This window comes from Sardina pilchardus, chromosome 10 (genome assembly GCF_963854185.1).
Source record: "Sardina pilchardus chromosome 10, fSarPil1.1, whole genome shotgun sequence".
Lineage (NCBI taxonomy): Eukaryota > Metazoa > Chordata > Actinopteri > Clupeiformes > Clupeidae > Sardina > Sardina pilchardus.
Window position 1 is genome coordinate 1,388,632 of NC_085003.1, and position 20,156 is coordinate 1,408,787.

General features: G+C 38.5%; 1 protein-coding gene across 1 annotated transcript in view; it reads left to right on the top strand.

The window, feature by feature from the left end:
• The first annotated feature begins 3,975 nt into the window (after nucleotides 1-3,975).
• Nucleotides 3,976-20,156, top strand: part of rlig1 (RNA 5'-phosphate and 3'-OH ligase 1) — a 100,321-nt gene continuing 84,140 nt past the window's right edge. The window contains exons 1-2 of the mRNA XM_062548265.1: nucleotides 3,976-4,104; nucleotides 4,228-4,344. Of these exons, the coding sequence (XP_062404249.1) occupies nucleotides 4,255-4,344 (90 nt within the window). The 5' untranslated portion in view covers nucleotides 3,976-4,104; nucleotides 4,228-4,254. The remainder of the gene's footprint in view (nucleotides 4,105-4,227; nucleotides 4,345-20,156) is intronic.

Genomic DNA, 20,156 nt, shown 5'->3' on the forward strand with positions numbered 1-20,156 from the left:
CTACTTCCGGGAATATGCCTGCCCCCTTGATTTCAATGGGCGATTTTTCCAGTGCAGTGTCTCCTCTTATAAGGCTGCGTTCAGACTGCCAGCCAAAATCGGATGTCACTTTCGAAGTCTGAACAGTGACAGGTCACATGAAATCCGATTTTTGCGAAACGGTTGCAAACCACATATAGGAGGTAGTTTCATATCGCATTCGTATCGGATATGGACAGATGCGTCTCAGTCTGAACAACTCCCAACACTCAGATCGGATTTGACTGTCCGTGACGTGACTTAACGTGCGTGACCGCCCACCTATTTTGAGTTGTAGAGCAACGTTACGGCTACGTTATGTCTTTTGACCATGTTATATTAAACGTGACTTAACAATACTCAATGCTAAATAGAGCATTATACAGTCTCTGCTCTGTTTCTATGGAAGTTGCAAGAATCCACATTGTTCTAAATCAGAGCTGCCAACTTTTCAAAAAACCTTGGAGTGAGATTCTGTCGGGGATGACCAAAAGTTTGTCCCGCACTCATCACGATACCAAAATTATTGTTCGATCCTGATACTAAGTCAAGAATTGTGATTTCGATACTTTTTCGATGCTTTTTAAAAAACATTTTTTGTGTATTTGGTGATTTAATCATCAGTAACCTAATATTGAATATTGTGTGATCATTCACACCAGTGGCCATCTAAGATTCTGCTCGACCCTCCACACACACAGACAATGATAGTATATGTTTTTATATCATATATTTTGGAATTCATAACTGTACATATTTTGTTGATAATGTTGAGTATTTTACAATCTGCGTAATTATTAGTAGCTAAAAATGTTTAGTCATTTGTGTACTGATTTCAAGACTATTACACTTACTCATAGGCCTTTTTGCTTAAATGGTGTGTAGGCCTAGGTCTAATTGAGTGTGCATTATGGAGCGTGTAATTGAGTGCCTGTCGCTTTAAGAAATACATGAGGTACCTTAGCTCTCTCCAGTTATCCACACGTTCCAGCAAACAAAACAGTGCAACAAAAGTCCAACAAGTTAGTCTAAGTTAACATGTAGGCTAGGGAATCAAGTTCACCCACACAAACTGATGTCTTTCAAGATGTTAAGTTTAAAAGAGTGAGTTCTTAATTAAGGATAGGCCTATGATTTGTGATACAACATACCTATCTCTGACCAGATTGCGATTTTCTCCCGCGGGTGTCTCCTCCTTCTGCCGCAAACTTGGATGTCTATATCAACGAATATGGTCTGTAGGCTACAGTGGCGCTTCTTAGCGCCATATACCGTTGGGAGTTTTAAAAGGAACGATGTCTCAGCCCAAGATCAGATTTTGTTTTGCGTGAGAAAATGGATGTATGGCGTGAGTGCGTGTGTAAACAGGCAAAATCGTGTGTCACACGCCGAAAGCGTGAGAGTTGTCAGCTCAAATGGCGTTAAATAATTAAATAGCCTTCCAACAGTTTGAAGCGGAGCTTGCCACTGATTAGTTTCGGTTTCTGTCGCGCAAATGCGCACACGTATGCATCAATGAACACTCCTAGTTGACTGTTCAATCACACGTATTTCCTCCTGATGGCCGAAATGTTTGTTTTCGTTGCTACAGCAACCTGTCAGATCTGTTACTAATGTGACCCAGTCTGAACAGAGCCATATCCGATTTGGACACTTTACTGCTAAAGGCATGTGTGAACGGGAGCGTACCTATGTTCCCCGGGTCCTATGTTCCCCGGGTCCTATGTTCCCCACTTTGTATGGGACCGGGGAACATAGGACCCTTTTTTAAAAAAAGGGTCCTATGTTCCCCACTGTTCCCAAAAAGGGTCCTATGTTCCCCTCTTAGTATGGGACTGGGGAACATAGAACCCTTTTTCAAAAAAAAGGTCCTATGTTCCCCAGGAGACTGGGGGAACATAGGACCCTTTTTTTAAAAAAAGGTCCTATGTTCCCCGGTCCCATACAAAGGGGGGAACATAGGACCCTTTTTTTAAAAAAAGGTCCTATGTTTCCCAGTCTATTATTATGACCGCCACACAGCGAAGCGGTGGGTAGGTCAGGTTTAGTCAGATTTGGGGGGGGTTTTCACATGCGCAATTTTCCGTCAAGAAGTCCCGGGCCACTGAAAGACCGGGGTGCATGAAACTTGGTGCGCATGTAGACCCACAAGCATAGCATGGAACCATTGTTTTTCATTTTGATCCGTCGCCAACTCAACTGGACCCCCGTAAGGAGGGTAGAATGAAGAATATATCGTAAATAAATAAATGTTTTCCTTGAAACACAGGGGGCATAGTGACTCCTATGTTAAATTCCCATAGAAGCAGAAAAATTTTTGATATGTTTTTATTTTTAAAGGCCAATTATTTCCAGGATACTATGCATCCTGATAAGTTTTACTTTGCCTTTGGAATCAAAATAGCCCCACATCACCACATACCCTTCACCATACCTAGAGATTGGCATGGTGTTTTTTTTTCAGTTAGCCTAGGCCTATTAGCCTGTTTGATTTGCATTAAGCTCAATGAGTTATGTGGTGATGTGGGGCTATTTTGATTCCAAAGGCAAAGGGAAACTTGATCCATGAAATAACTGGCCTTTAAAAATTAAAACATATGTAAAATCTTCCTGCTTCTATGGGAATTTAATATAGGAGTCAAATACTTATGCCCCTGTGTTTTAAGGAAAACATTTATTTATCTATTTATGATACATTCTTCATTCACAAAGAAAATGTATGTCCTCAAAGGTTGGATTTGTACTCATTTGTTTAATTAAGGCATTAAGATACATTTTGAAAAGGGTATTTCATATACCTCTTTTTAGTCAACTTTAGCATGGGGTCAAATACTTATTCTCCCCACTGTATACATGTACATGTATGTGTGTGTGTGTGTGTGTGTGTGTGTGTGTGTGTGTGTGTGTGTGTGTGTGTGTGTGTGTGTGTGTGCCTGCATGTGTGTGCATGTATCTTTATGTGTTTATGCGTGCGTGTGCATAGTGTACAGTCGCTAAATGTACACATATTAATTTATTGTATGGTCCCTCAATTACACAAAACTTGGCATACATCCAAAGATACCTGCAATTACAATGCCTCAATTTTGCTTTTTCATTTTTAACTAGGTGGCTCTATACATGAAATGAGTGGTTATGGGATGGGTTGATATGGTCCTTTAAGACCAACATACAAAAAAAGTTGGTCCAACAAGTTTCGTGCACCCCGGTCCCGGGAATCCTTGACTGACAATTGCGCATGGAAAAAAAAAAAAAAAAAATCTGACTAAACCTGCGCTGTAGGGCTGTCATGATAATTTTACCAACAAAAATAGCACAAACAATGCACAGTTAAAGTATTAGCCTAATTGAATTTAATTTCCCCTTGGGGATCAATAAAGTATCTATCTATCTATCTATCTATCTAATACTCACTTACTCTGCCTCACAGGAGAGTCTTTCACCTACCACTCACAAAACATTTTACAATCAAAGAGGGATGCAGTGGGTGAGTTTCTCACAGCGGGGAACATAGAACCCTTTTTCAAAAAAAGGGTCCTATGTTCCCCGGGAGACCTGGGGAACATAGGACCCTTTTTCAGAGAAAGGGTCCTATGATCCCCTGTATGTATTGCAACCGGGGAACATAGGACCCTTTTGGGGAAAAATGGGGAACATAGGACCCTTTTTCTGAAAAAGGGTCCTATGTTCCCCGAGCGGGGAACATAGGACCTGGGGAACATAGGACCCGGGGAACATAGGGATGACCCCTGTGTGAACAGTCAGCTCTAAAAATCGGATATGAAAAGGAATCAGATTTGAATCAGATTCGTCTGCAGTCTGAACGCGGCCTAAGTGTCTCTGCTTAAAGCCTAGTATGATCACACCTCAGTCCTGTAGATGGCGGTAATGCACCAAGCCTGCAAACTGCCAATAAAACCCACAGAAGAAGAAGAAGAAGAAGACATGGCTGTCTTCTTTTAAGTCTAGACCATGGTCTAGACGTCAGTTTCGAGCGTCACATCTCTGCGATGGTCTCAAGCTGGATCTCGATATCATGTTTTTTTTAGCATTCAACGTTTTCTCGATCAGCTACTCTATTCATTTGTGAGCATCAACATTGAACGTAGAGGGAAACTTTTATTTTGGCGATTAAATGGGCCATCCGAGTGTGGTGATGCACCATTATTAGATTGAACGTGCAGGCTTTTTTCCCCTTTTTAAACACAGCGAATTCGTAAATTACGGGCTAACAATATGCGGCGCCGTGGGACAGTCCAGCAAAAGATACCTTGTGTTTTCATGACAGAAATACAAGACGCGCCGTCTGGAAAACGTGAGGCTCAGGTATTGTTAACTAACTATAAGTGTGATGAGGATTTGTGCGTCTGTATCGACAGCCTTTACTAAACTAATGCATGCTGTGTCAAAAATGGAATGGACGTTTGCACAGAATGTCAGCTGTCCCATGCCCATGAGCCTGAGGTTTTATTTATGTATTTTATTATTATTCTGCATTCATATGTTTGTGTGTGTGTGTGTGTGTGTGTGTGTGTGTGTGTGTGTGTGTGACATAATGGCTGTGTCCAGAAGTCAAGCGTGCACGCTGGGTAGTACCTTCTTCCCAGTAGCGTATTAGTTAGCTTGCTCCTCAGTGTGCGTCCCTACCTACATTTGGACAGCACTAACTAGTTGGCGTCACCTGACTCGGGGAGGGGGGTGTGTTGACGATTTGCATGACGTGTGGAGCTTGACCTGCGCTGCGCAATGGATTATGGGATATCTGAGGCCAAAAAAGATGCATCGATGCACGCTTGGAAATCACGCCAAACGAAGTACCCACTAGTGAGAGCGCTTGACTTTCGGACAGTCTATTCTGACGTAACTTCCGGAAAATGCACACTGCCCAGCATCAGAGCCCCTTTAGGGAGAGCCGGTCCACTTCCTATTAACTCCATTGTACCGGATTGTTCATGCAATCTGTTGAAATTCCGCTAGGGGCGTTGCCGAGCAAGTGATACATGAATTGTGGTCTATGGGGCTAAGCGGCTAGAACTCGTTTTTTTCACAGTTGACAACTTCATTTCCTAATGTACATTGTCGTAGTAGCTACCTGAGTATAGGTTTTCCACTGGAAATGAAATAAAAAGTCACTCATGTCCTTTCTGCTTTTCATAGGATGGGCCGTTTTCCCTGTAACATGCTAGCATTTAGCTCATGGATGCTCGCGACAATCGCGACCGATTACGACCGTCGTGAAGCTGAACCTTCTTTTAGGTGTATGGCCGTAAAGTGGTTCGCTTGTGTCACGTGACATGAAAACTTTGAAAGGGTTTTTAGGAATAACAACACATATTGAAAATTGTATTGGTCAGCTGATTGTCAAGTCAAGTTATCCTGCATCGCATGCATTAATGCAATTTCAGGAGAAAAAATTATATAACGAGAAATGTGGTACTGGGGGGTTCAGCTCCATTGCTACCCATTAATTCATCACTTGCTCGCGATCGCCCTCTAGTTGCAGTACCATGCGGAAGTATTTCGCTAGTGGTCCTTCTCCCCTTATTAGACATTCTCTGCCAGCATGCACGCTTGACTTCTGGACACAGCCAATGTGTGCGTGTATGAGTTGGCTCTCGTTTTGTGCAACTACCGAGCCCGGGAAGGGTCAGGTGGGCGAATATTTTTTAAGTGCACTTTTGCGTTCCCTCGCAATACTTTGCGTTCCCTCGCAATAACTTTTGTGTTCTCTCGCAATAACGTATTGTGTTCCTGTCAACTTGGGCTCCATAGCCTACCATACAGGTTTCCCATACTTAAATGTAATGTCAATATGTAAATTACATAATATTAGTGGCCATGTATGCAAAATTCATATATGTAAAACATATGCAAGTATATGAAACATATATTTCAAAATATAGCAAAATTGTCCGCTTTCATGTATGTGCCATATCTTTTCCCGTATATTCACATATATGTAAGACGCATATGTACAGAGCTGCCAACTTTTCAAAAAACCTTGGAGTGAGATTCTGTCGGGGGTGACCAAAAGTTTGTCCCGCATGTGTCACGATACCAAAATTATTGTTTCGATCCGGATACTAAGTCAAGAGTTGTGATTTCGATACTTTTTCGATACTTTTCTTAAAACTATTTTAGTGTATTTGGTGATTTAATCATCAGTAACCTAATATTGAACATTGTGTGATCATTCACACCAGTGGCCATAAGATTCTGCTCGACCCTCCACACACAGACAGAAAATGATAGTCATATGTTTTAATATCATATATTTTGGAATTCTTATAACTGTACATATTTTGTTGATAATGTTTAGTATTTTACAATCTGCATAATTATTAGTAGCTAAAAAAAATGTATACTGATTTCAAGACTTACACTTACTCATAGGCCTATTATATTTTTAAAAGGTGTGTAGGCCTAGGTCTAATTGTACGGAAGAGCAATAGGGCCACGGAGTGAAATATTTATTCTATATCTCTGAGAAAAAAAGTAAACATTTTCGAGAAAAAAAGTAAAAATTTTCGAGAAAAAAGTCGAAAATGTAAAAAGTCGAAAGTTTTGAGAAAAAAAGTAGAAATTTTCGAGAAAAAAGTCAGAAAATCTGTAGAAGGCGGCTACAAAGTTTGAATTTGGGATATTATCCGTTCAAGTATTCAGTGTCAAGTGGCGCAACGCTAGCTCTCTCGTTTAATAATCAATCGAACGGGGTTCGATTCCTGCCATACGCGGAACTTCGTCACCTGACATGGTGCTGCTGTAATGGACAACTTAATTACATTTTATTTCGAGATTGAATTAACTAGCAAAGATCTGCAGTCTTAGCACAGATTTACAGTAGGCTAGGCCCTATTGTGATTTCTATCCGGACCTTGAAGAGGCGGTGTCGTGAACTTGGACTGTAGGAGGCGAAATCAGTCGGACATAGACAATGCGATAGCCTTCGTGTAGGAGAAACTGCATGCGGACAGATGCAGGGATATCGTTCAAGTACAGCTCGCTCCGGCCCGCGGGAAGGCGACATGGAAGGCGAGGCTTGACATTAGGGCTGAACGATATATTGCATTTGCGATAATATCGCGATATGATGAAGTGCAATTTTCTAACCGCAAAGGCTGCGATTTGGCTGCGATCGTAAAGTAGCAAATATTTGAAACAGTCCATCAGAGAGTGAACTCGGCAAGCTGCTGGATAGAACCATGGCACCAACATTTTTAAGAGTGCCACTGAAAAAATATCTAGGTTGCACTGGTGCACCTGCGCTGCTCGGGTAAGAGCATGAATGTCTTTCGCAAGTTTTCATTGTAGACAATGCGTGCAAATTCACCAAATGGTATAGATTCAAACCCCTCTCCTTGTCCCGCTTTCTCTCGCTCTCCCTCCCTCTCTCTCTCTCTTTCTATGTCGTGCGCGCTCAATGGACACCCGCCCCTCGACATGCATATTCAATCCAAATAAAACATTCACAATCGTGAAAGCAATGACGCATAGAAGACGATTAGCTAAATTATTGTAACATCCGGTTAGCATCATTATTAGCATGCTGCAGACATTTAAAACTCTTGCGTTCAAATTGACTGATCATCTCAATACAGATGTTTTCCATCTTCAAGACTTTCTTCTTGTCCGAAGAAGAAAAAAGTATTAACCTACCTTGAAACTTAAACAGACGTGGGGAAACTGAACTGTCCAACCAGTAGACTATGATAAGATAGCCAACTATGCTACTTTGTTTACAATATTTTGAGGCTTCAACCAGACAGCTGACAGCTGACAGACAGCGGAATTAAAGAGACGGAGTTAGAATAAGAATAGCAGACAGTCAGTGCAGTGTGCAGCCATGAATATCAAGAATTTCTGTATGCAGAACATATCACATGAATGATCTGAAAACTGCATAGGAATAAGCCACAGATGTATTAATATTTTCACATTTTTGCAATCTGCACTTTTGTTTTAATGTTTACACCAGGCTTCCAACAAGGTTGGAAGTTCAAAATATAAATATACTATTGTGATTGAAGTAGCTAGTTAAAAAAAAAATGCAATTCATCAATTCATACATCACCTGTCATCATAACAGGTATGACTTCCAGGAAATAACAGTTTCTTTTTAATTTAATATAGCCTATTGCCCATACTATATGATTTACTGCTTGTTTTTGTTGAATAATTCACAAGACAAACACCTTCAAAAATAATGGCATATCGCATCGCAATCGCAATATTGGCAAGAAAAATCGCAATTAGATTATTTTCCATAATCGTTCAGCCCTACTTGACATCAAGGACAAGTTCTTGGACTGTGATCTGTTCTGCGCACGCGCGTAATAGTAGCAGGAAGAGGGGAGATTTGCCTGCCCGATCGTTTGTGACAATCTGTTGGACTGCTTATTTGTCTTTATTAGAGTGCATGAAAATGCACTCTACTGTTATCCCTTTTCTTATTACAGTGCATGAAAATGCACTGTACTGTTCTTCCTCGGTCTTCTTCTTATTATTATTATAGTGCATGAAAATGCACTATACTGTTATTCCAAGTCTTCTTATTATTACAGTGCATGAAAATGCACTGTACTGTTCTTCCTCGGTCTTCTGCTTCTTCTTCTTATTATTACAGTGCATGAAAATGCACTGTACTGTTATTCCAAGTCTTCTTCTTATTATTACAGTGCATGAAAATGCACTGTACTGTTCTTCCTCGGTCTTCTTCTTATTACAGTGCATGAAAATGCACTGTACTGTTCTTCCTAGGCTTCTTATTACAGTGCATGAAAATGCACTGTACTGTTCTTCCTAGGCTTCTTATTACAGTGCATGAAAATGCACTGTACTGTTCTTCCTATTCTTCTTATTATTACAGTGCATGAAAATGCACTGTACTGTTCTTCCTCGGTCTTCTTCTTCTTCTTCTTATTACAGTGCATGAAAATGCACTGTACTGTTCTTCCTCGGTCTTCTTCTTCTTCTTCTTATTATTATTCTTCTTCTAACGCACGCAATTCAGCTTCAACCGTTTAACGTAGAAACTTCATTCAAACGTTGTTGCGTAGGTCTTGCTTATGCCATGCCTGCTTTGTATTTTTCAACTTTGTAACTTTTATACTTTTTAAACTATTAGTTAAAAACTATTACAATTTCCCCCATAGACTTAACATTGCTCATTATGACATCACGGCAGCAATTAGAATCTTAGGCCAGGTGGCCGGCCACCTGGGCACCAACTGTCAGTTTCTCTGGCTTTAAGCATACAGTCTCTCAGAAGACTACATATCCTGTTAACTGTTTCCTCTGTCCACAACTGTTTCAAAATAAAAGTCCTCACTGCAATAATACACTATTAAATCATTTAACCATTGAAACTACTCAACTATTGAACTGTTCAACCATTCCAACTGTCAGTTATCATCACCTATGCCTCCAGTCAACTACATGAAACCTCCACATACCTAGCAACCAACATAGCAACCATTCAAATTAAGCGTTTATGACCGTTTCCATAGCAACCAACATGATTTTACTACAGTAACTTCTTTATTTCTGATAGTGGCCATCATGGTTACCCTAGCAACAAATGTTTCAAAATAAAAGTCCTCACTAGCAAGTTAGCTAGTTAGCATGGTTAGCATAGTTAGCATTGTTAGCATAATTAGCATTTTTAGCATAACTGCTAGAAATGATTAACTAAGTTAGCTAATCAACCTGGTTAGCATTGTAAACATAGTTAGCATTGTTAGCATAGTTAGCATTTTTAGCATAACTGCTAGAAATCATCTGTTAAGTTAGCTAATCAACCTGGTTAGCATTGTTAATATAGTTAACATTGTTAGCATAGTTAGCATTTTTAGCATTAACTGCTCGAAATCATCAACTAAGTTAGCTAATCAACCTCGTTAGCATAGTTAGCATTGTTAGCATAGTTAGCTTATCTGGCAATCAGGTTAGCAAATTCAATTTTAAACTGTTTATCTTAGCACTATCAACTTTCAAAAACTATGAAACCACCATGTCTACCCTAGCAACACCTTAGTAACCATATCTACATGATTTATCTGTACATTTTTGCATTTTCATGCACTTGTAATTTCCTTGGAATTACATTCTCTAGTGTCTAATTACAGTGCATGAAAATGCACTGTACTGTTCTTCCAAGGCTTCTTCTTCTTATTATTATTCCGCTGATCAAATTCATTTTTTCTATTCAGCTTGAACCGTTTAACTTAGAAACTTCATTCAAACGTCGCAACGTAGGTCTTAAATAGGGGAAGGCTGCTAAGTATTTTTCAACTTTGTAACTTTTATACTTTTTAAACTATAAATTAAAAACTATTACAAATTTCCCCATAGACTTAACATTGGCCTCTATGACATCACAATCGGATCATTAAGCAATTAGAATCTTATGCCAGGTGGCCAGCCCCACCTGCAGCAGCTCTCTCTCTCTCTCAGGCTACATACGCTGGCTCTCTTAAGACTAGACAGTTAAATTGATTACACCTGTATCTGTATCCACTACTCTCAGTAGAGAGCTGTGTCTCTCCAGTCTACAAGAATATAAGGCACATTCCATCCAACTTTCTATCCATTCATCTTCTTCAGACCATTCACTCATCCACCCATTAAACTGTCTATCAACATCTATTAAACAATCTGCCTATCAACATCCATTAAACTCTCTGTCTATCAACATTAATTAGACTATCTACATTCAACTTTTAAATGATTTACTCTGTCTCAGGCTTTAAGCACACTCTCTCTTAAGACTAGCCAGTTAAATTGATTACACCTGTATCAACTACTCTCAGAGAGCTGTATCAGTGTCTCTCTTAACAAGAATATAAGGCACATTCCATCCAACCTTCTATCCATTCATCTTCTTCAGACCATTCACTCATCCACCCATTAAACTGTCAATCAATATCTATTAAACAATCTGCCTATCAACATCCATTAAACATTCTGTCTATCAACATTAATTAGACTATCTACATACAACTTTCAAAGTATTTACTGTGGGTGCCTCTCAAGCAGCGTTTATATGTCCTCCCTCGCTCCTCGATCCTCAATGATCTACATAAAGAAAGATAGAAGAAGGGCTAGACTATCCCATTGTTGCCGCTCCATCATTCTTTATGTAGATCAGTGAGGATCGAGGAGCGAGAGAGGACGCGTAAACGCTATATGAGAGGCACCTTCTGTCTCAGGCTTTAAGCATACAATCTTATTTAGACTACAGATTCTGTTTCACTACTTCCTCTGTCCACAACTGTTTCAAAATAAAGGTCCTCACTGCAATAATACACTATTAAATCATTTAACCATTGTAACTACTCAACTATTTAACTGTTCAACCATTCCAACTGTCAGTTATCAACTATGCCTCCAGTCAACTACACGAAACCTCCATGTACCTAGCAATCAACATACCAACCATTAAAATTAAGCGTTTATGACCGTTTCCATAGCAACCAACATGATTATGCTGCAGTAACTTCTCGCTTCCTGATAGTGGCCACCATGGATACCCTAGCAACAAATGTTTCAAAATAAAAGTCCTCACTAGCAAGTTAGCTGGTTAGCATGGTTAGCATAGTTAACATTGTTAGCATAGTTAGCATTTTTAGCATAACTGCAAAAAACATCTAACTAAGTTAGCTAATCAACCTGGTTAGCATTGTTAGCAATTTTAGCATTGTTAGCATTTTTAGCATTATTGCTAGAAATCATCAGTCAAGTTAGCTAATCAACCTGGTTAGCATTGTTAGTTTAAGTTAGCATTGTTACCATAGTTAGCATTGCTAGCATAGTTAGCATTTTTAGCATAACTGCTAGAAATCATTAGCTAAGTTAGCTAATCAACCTGGTTAACACTGTGAGCATAGTTAGCATAGTTAACCTTTTTACCATTACTGCATGAAGTCAGTAGCTAAGTTAACCAATCAACCTGGTTATCATTGTTACCATAGTTAACATTTTAACATGAATAGAAATCAGCAAATCAAAATGTTTCAGCTTTAAACTGTCTACCTTCACACTATCAACTCTCTGTAAACTATGCAACCACCATATTTACCCTAGCTACACCTTGGTAACCATATCTACATTATCTATCTATTTTTGCATTTCATGCACTGGTAATTCCTTGGAATTGCATTTCTAGTTATTATTCTTCTTCTAACGCACGCAATTCAGCTTCAACCGTTTAACGTAGAAACTTCATTCAAACGTTGTTGCGTAGGTCTTGCTTATGCCATGCCTGCTTTGTATTTTTCAACTTTGTAACTTTTATACTTTTTAAACTATTAGTTAAAAACTATTACAATTTCCCCCATAGACTTAACATTGCTCATTATGACATCACGGCAGCAATTAGAATCTTAGGCCAGGTGGCCGGCCACCTGGGCACCAACTGTCAGTTTCTCTGGCTTTAAGCATACAGTCTCTCAGAAGACTACATATCCTGTTAACTGTTTACTCTGTCCACAACTGTTTCAAAATAAAAGTCCTCACTGCAATAATACACTATTAAATCATTTAACCATTGAAACTACTCAACTATTGAACTGTTCAACCATTCCAACTGTCAGTTATCATCCACTATGCCTCGAGTCAACTACATGAAACCTCCATGTACCTAGCAACCAACATAGCAACCATTAAAATTAAGCGTTTATGACCGTTTCCATAGCAACCAACATGATTATACTGCAGTAACTTCTTGTTTCCTGATAGTGGCCACCATGGATACCCTAGCAACAAATGTTTCAAAATAAAAGTCCTCACTAGCAAGTTAGCTAGTTAGCATGGTTAGCATTGTTAGCATAGTTAGCATTTTTAGCATTGCTGCTAGAAATCATTGGTTAAGTTAGCTAATCAACCTGGTTAGCATTGTTAGTAAAGTTAGCATTGCTAGCATAATTAGCATTTTTAACGTAACTGCTAGAAATCATTAGCTAAGTTAGCTAATCAACATTTTAACATGAATAGAAATCATTAGTTAAGTTAGAACTGGAATGTTTCATCTTTAAACAGTCTACCTTCACACTATCAACTCTCTGTAAACTATGCAACCACCATGTTTACCCTAGCTACACCTTAGTAACCATATCTACATTATCTATCTATTTCTGCATTTTCATGCACTGGTAATTCCTTGGAATTGCATTTCTAGTTATTATTAAACTTCTTCTTCTAACGCTCGCAATTCAGCTTCAACCGTTTAACGTAGAAACTTCATTCAAACTTTGTTGCGTAGGTCTTGCTTATGCCATATGTGCTTTGTATTTTTCAACTTTGTAACTTTTATACTTTTTAAACTATTAGTTAAAAACTATCACCATTTCCCCCATAGACTTAACATTGCTCATTATGACATCACGGCAGCAATTAGAATGTTACCCCAGCTGGTCAGCCACCTGGGCACCAACTGTCAGTTTCTCTCAGGCTCCTCTCTGAAGACTACATATTCTGTTCCCCTGTATCCTCTGCGCACAACAGTATCAAAATAAGTCCTCCTAATTCCATCCAACTTTATATCCATTCATCTTCTTCAAACCATTCACTCATCCACCCATTCTAAACAGTCTGCCTATCAACAACATCAATTAGACGCTCTACATTGAACTTTTAAACAATCTACTCTGTCTCAGGCTGGCTCTCTTAAGACTAGCCAGTTAAATTGATTACACCTGTATCTGTATCCACTACTCTCAGTAGAGAGCTGTGTCTCTCCATTCTACAAGAATATAAGGCACATTCCATCCAACATTCTATCCATTCATCTTCTTCAGACCATTCACTCATCCACCCATTAAACTGTCTATCAACATCTATTAAACAATCTGTCTATCAACATCCATTAAACTCTCTGTCTATCAACATTAATTAGACTATCTACATTCAACTTTTAAATTATTTACTGTCTCAGGCTTTAAGAGTACACGCTGGCTCTCTTAAGACTAGCCAGTTAAATTGATTACACCTGTGTCAACTACTCTCAGAGAGCTGTATCAGTGTCTCTCTTAACAAGAATATAAGGCACATTCCATCCAACCTTCTATCCATTCATCTTCTTCAGACCATTCACTCATCCACCCATTAAACTGTCAATCAATATCTATTAAACAATCTGCCTATCAACATCCATTAAACATTCTGTCTATCAACATTAATTAGACTATATACAACTTTTAAAGTATTTACTGTGGGTCCCTCTCAAGCAGTGTTTATATGTCCTCCCTCGCTCCTCGATCCTCAATGATCTACATAAAGAAAGATAGAAGAAGGGCTAGACTATCCCATTGTTGCCGCTCCATCATTCTTTATGTAGATCAGTGAGGAGCGAGAGAGGACGCGTAAACGCTATATATGAGAGGCACCTTCTGTCTCAGGCTTTAAGCATACAATCTCATTAAGACTACAGATCCTGTTTCACTACTTCCTCTGTCCACAACTGTTTCAAAATAAAGGTCCTCACTGCAATAATACACTATTAAATCATTTAACCACTGAAACTACTCAACTATTGAACTGTTCAACCATTCCAACTGTCAGTTATCATCCACTATGCCTCCAGTCAACTACATGAAACCTCCATGTACCTAGCAACCAACATAGCAACCATTAAAATTAAGTGTTTATGACCGTTTCCATAGCAACCAACATGATTATACTGCAGTAACTTCTTGTTTCCTGATAGTGGCCACCATGGATACCCTAGCAACAAATGTTTCAAAATAAAAGTCCTCACTAGCAAGTTAGCTAGTTAGCATGGTTAGCATAGTTAGCATTGTTAGCATTTTTAGCATAACTGCAAAAAATGATAAACTAAGTAAGCTAATCAACCTGGTTAGCATTGTTAGCAAATTTAGCATTGTTAGCATAGTTAGCATTTTTAGCATTACTGCTAGGAATCATCGGTTAAGTTAGCTAATCAACCTGGTTAGCATTTTTAGTAAAGTTAGCATTGCTAGCATAATAAGCATTTTTAGCGTAACTGCTAGAAATCATTAGCTAAGTTAGCTAATCAACATTTTAACATGAATAGAAATCATTAGTTAAGTTAGAACTGGAACGTTTCATCTTTAAACTGTCTACCTTCACACTATCAACTCTCTGTAAACTATGCAACCACCATGTCTACCCTAGCTACACCTTAGTAACCATATCTACATTATCTATCTATTTTTGCATTTTCATGCACTGGTAATTCCTTGGAATTGCATTTCTAGTTATTAAACTTCTTCTTCTAACGCTCGCAATTCAGCTTCAACCGTTTAACGTAGAAACTTCATTCAAACTTTGTTGCGTAGGTCTTGCTTATGCCATATGTGCTTTGTATTTTTCAACTTTGTAACTTTTATACTTTTTAAACTATTAGTTAAAAACTATCACCATTTCCCCCATAGACTTAACATTGCTCATTATGACATCACGGCAGCAATTAGAATGTTACCCCAGCTGGTCAGCCACCTGGGCACCAACTGTCAGTTTCTCTCAGGCTCCTCTCTGAAGACTACATATTCTGTTCCCCTGTATCCTCTGTGCACAACAGTATCAAAATAAGTCCTCCTAATTCCATCCAACTTTATATCCATTCATCTTCTTCAAACCATTCACTCATCCACCCATTCTAAACAGTCTGCCTATCAACAACATCAATTAGACGCTCTACATTGAACTTTTAAACAATCTACTCTGTCTCAGGCTGGCTCTCTTAAGACTAGCCAGTTAAATTGATTACACCTGTATCTGTATCCACTACTCTCAGTAGAGAGCTGTGTCTCTCCATTCTACAAGAATATAAGGCACATTCCATCCAACATTCTATCCATTCATCTTCTTCAGACCATTCACTCATCCACCCATTAAACTGTCTATCAACATCTATTAAACAATCTGTCTATCAACATCCATTAAACTCTCTGTCTATCAACATTAATTAGACTATCTACATTCAACTTTTAAATTATTTACTCTGTCTCAGGCTTTAAGAGTAGGCCTACTCTGGCTCTCTTAAGACTAGCCAGTTAAATTGATTACACCTGTGTCAACTACTCTCAGAGAGCTGTATCAGTGTCTCTCTTAACAAGAATATAAGGCACATTCCATCCAACCTTCTATCCATTCATCTTCTTCAGACCATTCACTCATCCACCCATTAAACTGTCAATCAATATAAAACAATCTGCCTATCAACATCCATTAAACATTCTATCTATCAACATTAATTAGACTATCTACATACAACTTTTAAAGTATTTACTGTGGGTCCCTCTCAAGCAGCGTTTATATGTCCTCCCTCGCTCCTCGATCCTCAATGATCTACATAAAGAAAGATGGAAGAAGGGCTAGACTATCCCATTGTTGCCGCTCCATCATTCTTTATGTAGATCAGTGAGGAGCGAGAGAGGACGCGTAAACGCTATGAGAGGCACCTTCTGTCTCAGGCTTTAAGCATACAATCTCATTAAGACTACAGATCCTGTTTCACTACTTCCTCTGTCCACAACTGTTTCAAAATAAAGGTCCTCACTGCAATAATACACTATTAAATCATTTAACCATTGAAACTACTCAACTATTGAACTGTTCAACCATTCCAACTGTCAGTTATCATCCACTATGCCTCCAGTCAACTACATGAAACCTCCATGTACCTAGCAACCAACATAGCAACCATTAAAATTAAGTGTTTATGACCGTTTCCATAGCAACCAACATGATTATACTGCAATAAATTCTTGTTTCCTGATAGTGGCCACCATGGATACCCTAGCAACAAATGTTTCAAAATAAAAGTCCTCACTAGCAAGTTAGCTAGTTAGCATAGTTAGCATAGTTAGCATTTTTAGCATAACTGCTAGAAATCATCGGTTAAGTTAGCTAATCAACCTGGTTAGCATTGTTAGTAAAGTTAGCATTGCTAGCATAATAAGCATTTTTAGCGTAACTGCTAGAAATCATTAGCTAAGTTAGCTAATCAACATTTTAACATGAATAGAAATCATTAGTTAAGTTAGAACTGGAATGTTTCATCTTTAAACTGTCTACCTTCACACTATCAACTCTCTGTAAACTATGCAACCACCATGTTTACCCTAGCTACACCTTAGTAACCATATCTACATTATCTATCTATTTTTGCATTTTCATGCACTGGTAATTCCTTGGAATTGCATTTCTAGTTATTATTCCACTACTTCTTCTAACGCTCGCAATTCAGCTTGAACCGTTTAACGTAGAAACTTGATTCAAACTTTGCTACGTAGGTCTTACTTAGGAGACCTGTGGAATATATTTTTAAACTTTGTAACTTTTATACTTTTTAAACTATGAATTAAAAACTATTAAAAATGTCCCCATAGACTTAACATTGCTCATTATGACATCACGGCAGCAATTAGAATGTTACGCCAGGTGGCCAGTCCAGGTGCAGCAGCTCTCTCTCTCTCTCTCAGGCTACATACACTGGCTCTCTTGAGACTATATTTTCTGTTCCCCTGTATCAACATAAGTCTTCCTAATTCCATCCAACTTTCTATCCATTCATCTTCTTCAAACCATTCACTCATCCACCCATTCTAAACAGTCTGCCTATCAACATCAATTAGACAATCTACATTAAACTTTTAAACAATCTACTCTGTCTCAGGCTTTAAGCACACACTATGGCTCTCTTAAGACTAGCCAGTTAAATTGATTACACCTGTATCTGTATCCACTACTCTGTAGCAACCATAATATCTGTATCCACTACTCTGTAGCAACCATAGCAACCAACATGATTTTACTACAGTAACTTCTTTATTCCCGATAGTGGCAGCCATGGATACCCTATCAACAAATGTTTCAAAATAGAAGTCCTCAGTAGCAAGTTAGCTAGTTATCGATATTATTATTCTTCTTCAGACACTTTTTGTGCGTTCAATTCAGCTTCAACCGTTCGACGTAGAAACTTCATTCAAACTGCGCTGCGTAGGTCTTACTTAGGTGACTTCAGCTATGTAATTTTCAACTTTGAAAACTTTATCGTTTAATTTATATGAATTTTTTAAAACATTTTTTCTCCCATAGACTTAACATTGGATTATGACATCACAATGAAGTCGTTAAGCAATTAGAATCTTAAGCCAGGTGTTCAAAGCCACCTGGCAGCAACTCTCTGTCTCAGGCTTTCTGGCTCTCTTAAGACAACATATCCTGTTCAACTGTTTCCTCTGCCCACAACTGTTTCAAAATAAAAGTCCTCATCATTTTTGCATTTTCATGCACTCGTAATTTCCTTGGAATTACATCTCTAGTTATTATTATTATTACAGTGCATGAAAATGCACTGTACTGTTATTCCAAGTCTTCTTATTACAGTGCATGAAAATGCACTGTACTGTTCTTCCTAGGCTTCTTCTTATTACAGTGCATGAAAATGCACTGTACTGTTATCCCTAGGCTTCTTCTTCTACTACTTCTTATTATTACAGTGCATGAAAATGCACTGTACTGTTCTTCCTATTCTTCTTATTATTACAGTGCATGAAAATGCACTGTACTGTTCTTCCTAGGCTTTTTATTATTACAGTGCATGAAAATGCACTGTACTGTTCTTCCTAGGCTTTTTATTATTCCACTTCTTCTTCTAACGCACGCAATTGAGCTTGAACCATTTAACGTAGAAACTTCATTCAAACTTTGTTACGTAGGTCTTACTTAGGACAGGTGTGCTATGACTTTTCAACTTTGTCACTTTTATACTTTTTGAACTATTAGATAAAAACTATTAACAATTTCCCCATAGACTTAACATTGCTCATTATGACATCACGGCAGCAATTAGAATGTTACCCCAGCTGGTCAGCCACCTGGGCACCAACTGTCAGTTTCTCTCAGGCTCCTCTCTGAAGACTACATATTCTGTTCCCCTGTATCCTCTGCGCACAACAGTATCAAAATAAGTCCTCCTAATTCCATCCAACTTTATATCCATTCATCTTCTTCAAACCATTCACTCATCCACCCATTCTAAACAGTCTGCCTATCAACAACATCAATTAGACGCTCTACATTGAACTTTTAAACAATCTACTCTGTCTCAGGCTGGCTCTCTTAAGACTAGTCAGTTAAATTGATTACACCTGTATCTGTATCCACTACTCTCAGTAGAGAGCTGTCTCTCCATTCTACAAGAATATAAGGCACATTCCATCCAACATTCTATCCATTCATCTTCTTCAGACCATTCACTCATCCACCCATTAAACTGTCTATCAACATCTATTAAACAATCTGTCTATCAACATCCATTAAACTCTCTGTCTATCAACATTAATTAGACTATCTACATTCAACTTTTAAATTATTTACTCTGTCTCAGGCTTTAAGAGTACTCTGGCTCTCTTAAGACTAGCCAGTTAAATTGATTACACCTGTGTCAACTACTCTCAGAGAGCTGTATCAGTGTCTCTCTTAACAAGAATATAAGGCACATTCCATCCAACCTTCTATCCATTCATCTTCTTCAGACCATTCACTCATCCACCCATTAAACTGTCAATCAATATCTATTAAACAATCTGCCTATCAACATCCATTAAACATTCTATCTATCAACATTAATTAGACTATCTACATACAACTTTTAAAGTATTTACTGTGGGTCCCTCTCAAGCAGCGTTTATATGTCCTCCCTCGATCCTCGATCCTCAATGATCTACATAAAGAAAGATAGAAGAAGGGCTAGACTATCCCATTGTTGCCGCTCCATCATTCTTTATGTAGATCAGTGAGGAGCGAGAGAGGACGCGTAAACGCTATGAGAAGCACCTTCTGTCTCAGGCTTTAAGCATACAATCTCATTAAGACTACAGATCCTGTTTCACTACTTCCTCTGTCCACAACTGTTTCAAAATAAAGGTCCTCACTGCAATAATACACTATTAAATCATTTAACCATTGAAACTACTCAACTATTGAACTGTTCAACCATTCCAACTGTCAGTTATCATCCACTATGCCTCCAGTCAACTACATGAAACCTCCATGTACCTAGCAACCAACATAGCAACCATTAAAAAGTGTTTATGACCGTTTCCATAGCAACCAACATGATTATACTGCAGTAACTTCTTGTTTCCTGATAG